Below are 11,138 nucleotides of genomic sequence, written 5' to 3' on the forward strand. Positions count from 1 at the left end.
CGAAGACACAACCAAGAAAGAGAATTACAGGCCAATCTCACTCATGAACATTGACGCGAAAATTCTCAATAAAATACTGGCAAACCGTATCCAAGAGCACATTAGAAAAATTATCCATTATGATCAAGTCGGCTTCATTCCAGAGATGCAGGGCTGGTTCAACATTCGCAAATCTATCAATGTAATCCATCATATAAATAAACTGAAAGAAAAAAACCATATGATCATCTCACTAGATGCTGAAAAAGCATTTGACAAAATTCAACACCCATTTATGATAAAGGTGTTGGAGAGACTGGGGATACAAGGATCATACCTAAATATAATAAAAGCAATATACAGCAAGCCGACAGCTAACATCAAACTGAATGGAGAGAAACTCAAAGCCTTTCCACTAAAATCAGGAACGCGACAAGGCTGTCCACTCTCTCCATACCTCTTCAATATAGTGCTTGAAGTTCTAGCAATAGCAATAAGACAACATAAGGAGATCAAGGGGATTCAAATTGGAAAGGATGAAGTCAAACTTTCGTTATTTGCTGACGATATGATAGTTTACATAAGTGACCCCAAAAACTCTATCAAAGAACTCCTACAGCTGATAAACACCTTTAGTAACGTGGCAGGATACAAGATCAACTCCAAAAAATCAGTGGCCTTCCTATACACAAAGGATAAAGAAGCAGAGAGGGAAATCAGAGAAACATCACCTTTCATGATAGCCACAAATAGCATAAAATATCTTGGGGTTACTCTAACCAAGGAAGTGAAAGACCTATTTGACAAAAACTTTAAGTCTTTGAGGAAAGAAATTGAGGAGGATACCAGAAAATGGAAAGACCTCCCCTGCTCTTGGATTGGGAGAATCAACATAGTAAAAATGGCAATTCTACCAAAAGCAATCTATAGATTCAATGCAATCCCCATCAAAATCCCATCAAACTTCTTCACAGACCTTGAGAGAACAATAATCAAGTTTATATGGCAAAACAAAAAACCCAGGATAGCCAAAACAATCTTATACAATAAAGGAACTTCAGGAGGCATTACCATCCCTGACTTCAAACTCTATTATAGAGCTACAGTATTGAAAACAGCTTGGTATTGGCATAAGAACAGAGAAATCGACCTTTGGAATCGAATAGAAGACCCGGATATTAACCCACAAACCTATGAGCACCTAATTTTTGACAAGGGAGCTAAAGGTATACAATGGAAGAAGGAAAGCATCTTTAACAAATGGTGCTGGCATAACTGGATGTCAACCTGTAAAAAAATGAAAGTAGATCCATATCTATCACCATGCACAAAAATCAAGTCCAAATGGATTAAAGACATCAACATTAATCCGTCCACTCTGAACCTGATAGAAGAGAAAGTGGGAAGTAGTCTACAAGATATAGGCACAGGAGTCCTCTTCCTAAGTAGGACCCCAGCAGCACAGACAATAAGAGAAACAATGAATAAATGGGATCTACTGAAACTGAGAAGCTTCTGTAAAGCAAAGGACACTGTCAGTAAGACAAAAAGGCTGCCTTCTGACTGGGAGAAGATCTTCACCAACCCCTCATCAGACAAAGGTCTGATCTCCAGAATATACAAAGAACTAAAGAAACTAGGCACTAAAACTCTAATTAACCCAATTAAAAAATGGGGTACTGATCTGAACAGAGAATTCACAACAGATGAACTTCGAATGGCCAGAAGACACTTAAGGTCATGCTCAACCTCCTTAGCGATCAGGGAAATGCAAATCAAAACCAATTTGAGATACCATCTTACACCTGTCAGAATAGCTAAAGTTAAAAACACCAATGATAGCCTATGCTGGAGGGGATGTGGAATGAGGGGAACACTCATCCATTGTTGGTGGGAATGCAAACTTGTGCAGCCACTTTGGAAATCAGTGTGGCGGTTTCTCAGGAAACTGGGAGTCAACCTCCCTCAGGACCCAGCAATTCCTCTCTTGGGAATATACCCTAGAGATGCCCAAACATACTACAAAAGCGTTTGTTCAACTATGTTCATAGCAGCACTATTTGTAATAGCCAGAACCTGGAAACAGCCTAGGTGCCCCTCAATAGAAGAATGGTTAAAAAAGGTGTGGAACATATACACATTAGAGTTTTACTCAGCGGTAAAAAATAATGACATCTTGAATTTTGCATGCAAATGGATGGACATAGAAAACGCTTTACTGAGTGAGGTAAGCCAGACCCAAAAAGAGGAACACGGTATGTATTCACTCATAAGTGGATTCTAACCATAATTAAAGGTCTTTGAGCCTATTATTCGTGATCCTAGAGAAGCTAAATAAGAAGACGAACCTGATGAAGATTATTTTCCTATCCGCCAGGAGGTAGGAAATAGTCAAGAGTCCCAGGTAACCTTGGGTGCATGGGGGGGGGGGTGGTGGGAGGGTTGTTGGAAGGGGAGAGGGTTAGAGAGAAGGGAGTAGGGGAGGAATGGAGAAAGCTCGGTTGACCGGGATGGGGGGAAGGGAGGAAGGATGAATGTGGGATCAGGGAAGAATATATTTCAACTAAGGGAGTCATATTAGAGTTTACAGGAAACTTGATTATATATGGGATCCCAGGTCCAAGGAGAGATCCCCAGATTGTTCTCTGGACAGAGGAGGGGGTGCCTGAACCAGCCTTGGCCCGTGACCATACTGATGAATATTTTGCTTATCACCATAGATCCCTCACCTGGCGTTGGATGACGATACAGATGGAGGCCCGCGTTGGAGCACCGAACTGAGCCCCCCAAGTTCCAAACGAGGAGCAAAAGGAGGAAGAAAATGACAAAGGACTGCGAGGGATACTATCACCCACTGATACAAGGGGTCGGATCTAATGAGAGTTTACCAAGGCCAGATGGACCGTGACTGAAAGAGCATGTGATCCAACCAGATTCTCTGAATGTGGTTGGATTTTCTGAATGTGGCTGGCCTGCAGTCTTTCCGAGAAGCCATTGACAATGACACTGGGACTGGTTTCCTCTGCATATACTGGATTTTTGGGATCCAGTCTGTTTGGATGCTCACCTTCCTGGACCTGGAGTGAGGGGGGAGGAACTTGGACTTCCCACAGGGCAGGAGACCCTGACTTCCCTTGGGGACAAAGAGGGAGGAGGAGAGGGAGGGGGGAGTGGGAGGGCGTTGGGAGGAGGGGCGTAAATGGAAACTTTTTATAATTTAATAAAATTACTAAAAGAAAAAAAAATAAGTGGAACCCCATGAAACTGAAGCCTTCTTTAAGGCAGGATATGTATACAAGGAATAGGATTCTCAATGGCTGCTCCACCATATCATAGTGCTTTTTTAATGTCTTGGCAATGATGAAGCACACATGGGCAGTTCGTATATGGTGGTTCTGTTGAATTTGTCTTTTGGGGTTTTATGGTCTAAGTTGATGAGGATGACTGACCAAGTCTCTTCCTCAAAAGGACCTAAGATTTCATTGCAGATGGTTGTGAATCCCCACGTGATTGTTGGTATTTGAACTCAGGACCTTTGGAAGACCAGAAAGTGCTCTTCAAAAAAAAAAGAAATAAAAAACATGGTTTTTATGTGCTTCCAAGCCATATTTTCCAGTCTCAGAAGGACCCTACTCTAGAAATGAAGTTTTTTAGCTGCAAAGGATGACATCAAAGAAAATGTTGATACAGGTAATACACAATCGCCCTAGTTACTCTACCCAGCCATGTCATTAAACAACAGTGTGCGAAGGATCATCACTCACATTAGTCAACCTTTTCTGATCAAAAAATGCTTATCAATTTAACTGGATAAATACTATCAAATTACTTATGTACTTCTGAGAACCAAGCAGAACCTGAACAGTAGTAGTAGAAGTTTAAAAGTTGTCAATCATGCATATTAACCTGAATCAGAGTTAATTTTTAGGAAAGAATGATAATTAACTATGAAGTTTTCCTACAGTCTTACTTAGCAAGCTCATCTTTCTCTTCAGTAGGAAGCAGCGTCTGGATCCTTCCACCTTTCCTTCTGACAGTCAACCCACTGTCACTACAGTCAGGGACCATAAGACATAGAGTCTCGGAGACTTCCAATTCCAGACTCGGCCACTTCTTGCTCATTTCTTCAACCTTTGAGGCAAGTTTAAGCAAGGAGAAATGTTACTGTCCAAGAAAACTAACGTTTATTGTTTTCATCATGTGGCTCTTATTTTCACTGCATGATTTTAGTGCATAAGAAGTTTTTTGTAGGGCTGGAGAGATGGCACGGGGGTTAAGAGCATTTGCTGCTCTTGTAGAGGTCTTTGGTTCAGTTCCCAGCACCCACCCACATGGCAGCTCACAAAGTCTGTAACTCTAGTCTCGAGGGATCCAACATCCTCTTCTATCCTCTGAGGGCACCACACACACATGCGGTGTGCATACATATGTGAAGGCAAAATATTTATAAATTAAAAATAGATACATCTCTTAAAAAGATTTTTGCTTCATTTAATTTTAGCATTAGAGACTCAAATATTTTTTGTAAATTCTGCTTTATTTTTTCTGTTTGATCTAAAAAATAAACCAGAGATTTTTTTAAGTTCCATACCACAAATCCTGGACAGGAGTGAAGCAACCAGATACCTGTGACTGGTAGCCCAGCTTTCTCAGGTCCCCCAAGACTCTGACATCTACAAATCAGCAGGAAGCTGTCTTGAGAACTCAACGCCCTCATTCCCTTAACCTACCATGCCTAACTCCTTGCCCTTTTATTATAAGAGGAAGATGGGAATGCTGTAATTATAAATGTGCAGGCCTGGCCTGTCACCTGGTACCCTGTCCCTTTAAGAGACAAACTCTGCCCACCATAGTCTCCCCCCCAACTTCCCACCACGGAGGCAAGCTGATCTCCAGCTTCCTCTCCTCCTCTGTCTGTCTGTCCTTCTGAAGAGGCAGCCTCTGCCACTCCCGTCCCCCTTCCTCTTTCTTTTCTTTCTCTGTCCCTCTCTCCCTCTTTCTCTCTTCTCCCCATAACCCCTTACCTTACACCTTCCCCAATACTCCCACTAAATAAGCTCTATCTGAGCCCCCCAAACGGACACTCTTAATTCTGTGTCTCTTTGCCATCTAACATTTTCACTGCCTGTTTGATGTGGAAGAACTATAAAGGACAAGGGAAAACACACCATCTTTAGGGTTTACTGCTGGGCTGGCACATGGGACACTCAGATTCTGAGAATGTGCCATCATGGGTATAAGGAGCAGAAACGAGCGTCTCCTCCCTGCACAGCCATTCTCTCCCCGTTTAAAGTTGACATTTTTTTTTAAATCACTTGGAGACTGGGGTAGCAAAAGACGTGAAGCTGCTGACTGAAACAGAGGTGCCCAGTCCTGCTGCTGAGCAGTAGGCAAGGCTGCGAGCTGATTGGTTCACACTCTGGAAAAGATCAGTCTCACAAGCAGGACAGGTACCAACTGTGATATTTCAAGAGTGGGACGTACCCGCCGTTCCTACTTTAGCTGCGACCATTCATTCAAAGCTCTTAGGGGTCACCGTGTAGCACTTCACAACACCACAAGACAGTGCAGTCCCACAGTATTCGTCAGGTAAGTGACCGAACAGCTCAGTCAGCTGGATGAAAGAGAAGCGAGTTGTGCGAGAGTGGAGGAAGCCCTGAGGGAATGAAATCCCGAGTGAATCTGCATGGTAGACACGGGTGAAAGTATATTGTAGACGCCGGCATGCCATGTCCAATGCCTCAGCCCACGGGAGTGACAAAGCTTCCCCGGTTAGGCTCAAGATGGCAGACCATCCTGAGGAACCTGAATGTGAATGTTCTCAGTGAGTCGCTATGGCGCTCTCCTCCTCCGACGTCCTGGAGACGCTCCCTCCAGAATCTGTCTTTTCTTCAGTCCCCTCCCTGCCCCGCTCAGGTCAGCCCTGGGAGCTGGACGAGGATGCTGCCAATTTACAGAAATATTTTAATATTTTCTAGGAGGGAAAATGACTTGTCTACATTTATTTTTTCCAGTATATCTCCAGATTTTTACGAATCTTTATGTATCTCAGAACTCAGCATTTTAATCTGGATCAAACATATTTTTGGCTGATGATGCATGTTTTTGTATGGATATAAGATCATGTATTCTGAAGCCAGCTTTACTAAATAAAGAACAGGTATGGGACGCATTAACAAGGACAGTTTTTTGATTCACGTGAAACTGTGGACATGTATATACCTGCTCTCAAAGTTTGACTAAGTAGTTATGTGGGAATTCCAGCTCCCCACAGTCTGAACAGAAACATCCAGCTTGCACACATCAAAGCTCAAGACTGAGCTGGTGTGAATTTGTCACACTTAGAGACATTGTTATTTCTTTTCATTCATTGCTTGGTTCCCACCAAGTAACTTATCCTTAAGCAAATGCAAGGACACCTATCAAAAGCTAGACAGTATGGTAAAACTAGGTCTATCTTAAATCAAAAGATCACATGACACGGGATACATTGTTTTTTAGGTCATATGCTACTGTAAAGAAAGATTAGAATCAATTAGTGAGAAATCATTCTGATAATATTTTCTTTAACTTTTATTACTTAAACAGTAGAAACCACCTCTACTTAGCCTCTCTATATAGCCCTGGATGTCCTGGACTAGATACATAGACCAGGCTGGAATCATACTTGCAGAGACTGTCTGCCTCTGCCTCCCATGTGCTGGGTAAAAGGCGTGGACCACCATGCCAATCTATACAGAAGTTTTTCACCAGCAAAAAACAGTGAAGTCAAGTTTTTGAAAACAAGATTAGCAGCATCCTTTTGAAACTGAAAATTTCCTTTCTTTTTCTTCTTTAAGTGAGGGTTTCATTCTGCAACACCAGCTGGCCTTGAACTCACAGAGATCCACTTGCCACAGCAGTAGTTTGGCAATCCCTGAATTATTATATTAGCTTACCACTGTCTTTAGTTGCAGAAACACTGTGACTAAAATTATTATGTTATGTTTATGGGTATTATGTGTATTTATTGCTTGCATGTGTGTCTGTGCACCACATACATGCCTGACACCCAAACAGGCCTGAAGAAGGTGTCAAATCTCTGGGGACTGGAGTTACAGATGGTTATAAGCTGCCATGTGGGTGCTGGAATTGAATTTGCATCCCCTAAAAGAGTAATCAGTGCTCTTGACCACCAAGCCATCTCTAAAGACCCTGTGTTTTGTTTTATCTCAATCATAGGGTTCCTTTCTTTGAAGTATGTAAGCCTCTGCCCCTTTGGTTTACTAGGCTTGGGCTCTGTCTCATATTTCATTTCCAGCTTCTGCTTTTAGCGCGCCAGTATCAAGCATGTCACTTCCTTACATTTCGGTTCTAACACTTCCGGGGACTTTATAGACTTGTCTTCCTGAATCACAAGCATCCCCTTGTTTGTGAGAAAAGTGTGTTCGGTGTTTGCTTCTAATCACTCAGCAAACGGGCAGCACGGCTGGCAAGCGCATGCTCAGACCAAGAACGTGGTGGAGACAGAGGATGTGCTCAGTGTACCTGTTCTCAAGGTTAGGAAAGTCAGACAGCCCTCCAGACACACCTTTACCCTCACATTTGGCGGATTATTTGCTGAAGTTCCAGGTAATTACCTGGAACTGAGTTCTTCCTGTATGGCTACCGGGAAGTGGTTCTTCGTCAGGACAGACGTTTTCAAACGCATCCCCAGCTGTGTGCTGTAACTCACGACTGCGCTTGTCTGGCTCTCCTTTATTCCCCGTTAGGTCTCCAGTGATGGATGCTTTCTCATGCTCTTTCACTGCAGGAACTTCCGGATGGACAGGCGCAAACTCTCCATCAGATTTCTTGTTTATTTCGGGCTCTTCAGACATTTTCTCCCGATGCAAAGCGGGAGGATGGCTTTGTGTGCTTTCCTGCTGATGCTGAGGGTGGGTTGGCCTGGCTGGAGCTGCAGGTGGGTTGTGTGTTTGGGGGCATGTCTGTGAGAGGACTTTATGCTTCGGGAGCCACACCATACAGATGAGAAAAACAGTTAGAAATAAATATATATTTTACATTTAAGTCTCTTAACATATGTCTAGATATCAGAAATCACCAGGTGGTAATTTAAAAAAAGTAATTTAAAAAGAGAAAACTAATTTACTTACCCAATATGAACTGAACAAGTTATGTTAATCACTGTTGTTTGAACAAAACAATTACGAGTTAAATTATTAATAATCTTCTGTGTGTTAATTTACCAAAGATGAATTACTCATTTTTAACATTGCAAATGTGTCCTCGAATAAAAATATTTGACCTCACTGGACCTCAAAAAGGGGCCATGCCTGTAGCTTCAGGCCACTGTCTGACAGGTAACTGGACCCGAAGCTTTACCTTACTAAAGCCACAGCACCAACACCAGTCACGCAGAAACAAATTACTAAGCTGTAACTTTAATCGCATAGCACACACTGCTGTACAGCCACATGGGCTCAAGTGGTAAGGATTAATATGCTCTAAGAGCCACAGAAGACAGTGGCTAACACAGCCTCAGCTGCAGTCTCAATCTATGCTACCATGGGCAAAGCCACTCAGCCTTCGTCAGAGGGGCCGTCCTCACAACGATCAGTGGGTAGGAATGCAAAGGTTTCCCAAGGTGCTGAGAAAAAGTGACTGCTGAGGGCTCAGCCTTAAACAAGGCATTCAGAGCACCCCTTTCAAGGCTTGGGGAACACTGTGAAAGGGAGGCAGAGAGAATGTAAGGCTGAAAGATAGGGTGGCAACTACGAAATGTCATCCCAGACTCAACACGACCTATGCAATCATTAACTTGCAACAGCTATGGCTGCTTGCATTGGGCTTACCCAAGACTGACCAAGCAATAATCAGTCACGGAAGAGGGAGGGGCTCAGGGAGTCTACCTTTTACTGCTAGCTGTCGGGAGAAGGGAAATCATGGTCTTTAGTTGTGTACCCAAAGCTGAGCCCACCAAGAATCAACAGCTCTGGAAACATGGTCATGCAGATGCCCCTTGTAAAGCTCAATGGATCACAAAACAGCATGAATAGACTTGGATATGAGAGATTTGGGGGAATGGAGGTAGATAGGGGTGGCAGGGAGATGGGAGGGGTGGAGTGGGATGGGGGCAGTAGGCATTGTGAACATGAGGGAAATGTTCTAAGAACAGATTTAATTAAAATGCACCACAGCATGCATTTGACACTGATTTGACAACACAGAAAGGGGCGATTGATACAGCTTATGCCCTTGACTACGGTGAGCTCTCTCCCAGCAGTATGGGCTTATTGTCAAGCCTCTCTCCCTCAGTACAGATGCTGAAGACAGTTATCGACTAAGAGACAGTATTAGTTCTTTGAATTTCCCATTAGCTATTGCAGATATGGTAGAGTAAATTTAAGCCACAGGGAATGATCTCCAACAGTAGCCATCATTGCTAGGTGTGTGGAAGTTCAGCTACACAGGTCTGTAGCTCCGAACTGACTTCTCTCTATCCTGAGAGGACGCTCCACACAGAAGCGGGGATATTCAGAAAAATGCTTGTTCTCAAGCAGCACATTTAACTGTCCGTAGCCTCTGAGAGTGTACTGCTTTATAACTCGTTAGATGTGGCGGCACACACGCCTTTAATCCCGGCACTCAGGAGGCAGAGTCAGGTGGATCTCTGTGAGTTCGAGCTCAGCCTGGTCTACAGAGGGAGTCTGAGGACAGCCAGGGCTATATAAAGAAACCCTGTCTTGAAAAACAAAAACAAATAAACAAAAATTGCTTTTGAAGGGTTATTATAAAGTTTGGAGCACGGCACATTATTAACAAAGGAACACGAATGAGAATCTATATTAAATTGTGCATACTTGCAGCTGGGTATTTTCACTGCCGTCAAGACCCTTTGGTTCTGACTGGGTGGTCGCCTCAGAGTCCGATTCTGCTGTAACACATATACAAGTCTCTTAAAAGTCTACTCACTTAGAAGAGCAGCACTTAAAAAGAGATGAGAAGGATAAAACACTAAAGAATAATGGTTATTGTCAATTTCCAAATTAAAAATTTAAATCGGGCTTAATACGCAGGTGGCTCCTTTATTAGAAAATATTTTATAAGCAAACTATTCTATGCACACATACATGTGCTCACATACACATGAACATGCATACATAAGAACACACATACACATGAACACGCATACACAAGAACACACATACAGAGATACACAAAGACACACTCGCACACACCCCCTTTTGCAATATTGGACTTGATGAAGCCTTCTCCTAAATGGCAGAAACTGTGACTATCCCAAACCCGACAACAGTTTCAGGGGAGAGCTTTTTCTCATCAGCCACGTTGGAAAGATTCTACAAACCCAAAGCTTTGGCTTTGAGAACAAAATTCTCAAAAGAAAAACATTAAAACAGGAGAGCAGGAAACAAACACACAAACACAACATTTTTTGTCTTAAAATAATACATTTTAGACAACCTGTGTTATCAATCACTGATTTCAAAATTAATAGGATGTTTCTGCACATTTATATTTGAACACCCTACTCCTTATATCACATGTGTTTTTGTTCATTTTGAGACAGATTCCCTTTCTTTGCTGCAGTCCAGGTCCCACAGATGATGACTGCACAGATGGGCAGGCGTCTTTCCTGTGAACCCCCTTATAGTTTACCTGTCTCCAATAGCAGAACTCAAGGTATTTACTAGTACTCAATCCTGAGTTAGATCAGCTGGTAAAGGGCCTGACGAGCAAGCACGAGGACCTGAGTTCAAATTCCTGGTAGCTACTTAAAGGCACAAGTCTAACCCTAGCATGCTGGCCAGCCACTGTGGATAAGTGATGAACTCTGGGCTCAATGAAAGATGATGTCTCAAGAGATAAAGTGAGGCCAGGTGATGGTGGCGCACGCCTTTAATCCCAGCATTCAGAAGGCAGAGGCAGGTGGATCTCAGTGAGTTTCAAGGCCAGCCTGGTCTACAAAGCAAGTTCCAGGACAGCCAGATGGTCCTGCAGAGGAACCCTATCTTGAAAAACAAACAAACAAACAAAAAAGAAAGAAAGAAAAGAGAAAGTGTGGGTGAAGTTGGGACAGCAAGATGGCTTAGCAGTAAAGGGAGCTCCTGCCAGGTGATCCCTGACACTCGTGTGATACAAGCAGAAAACCAACTTCC

At 43.0% G+C, this 11,138-nt stretch overlaps 1 protein-coding gene across 1 annotated transcript in view; it reads right to left on the bottom strand.

Annotated features, from left to right (window-relative positions):
• Nucleotides 1-9,891, bottom strand: part of LOC148121190 (uncharacterized) — a 53,490-nt gene extending 43,599 nt beyond the window's left edge. Inside the window, exons 1-3 of the mRNA XM_087909482.1 lie at nt 9,822-9,891; nt 7,599-7,964; nt 3,950-4,110 (exon numbers count right to left, since the gene is read on the bottom strand). Of these exons, the coding sequence (XP_087765608.1) occupies nt 3,950-4,110; nt 7,599-7,838 (401 nt within the window). The 5' untranslated portion in view covers nt 7,839-7,964; nt 9,822-9,891. The remainder of the gene's footprint in view (nt 1-3,949; nt 4,111-7,598; nt 7,965-9,821) is intronic.
• Nucleotides 9,892-11,138: the final 1,247 nt, after the last annotated feature.

This window comes from Myodes glareolus, chromosome 8 (genome assembly GCF_982192425.1).
Source record: "Myodes glareolus chromosome 8, mMyoGla1.1, whole genome shotgun sequence".
Lineage (NCBI taxonomy): Eukaryota > Metazoa > Chordata > Mammalia > Rodentia > Cricetidae > Myodes > Myodes glareolus.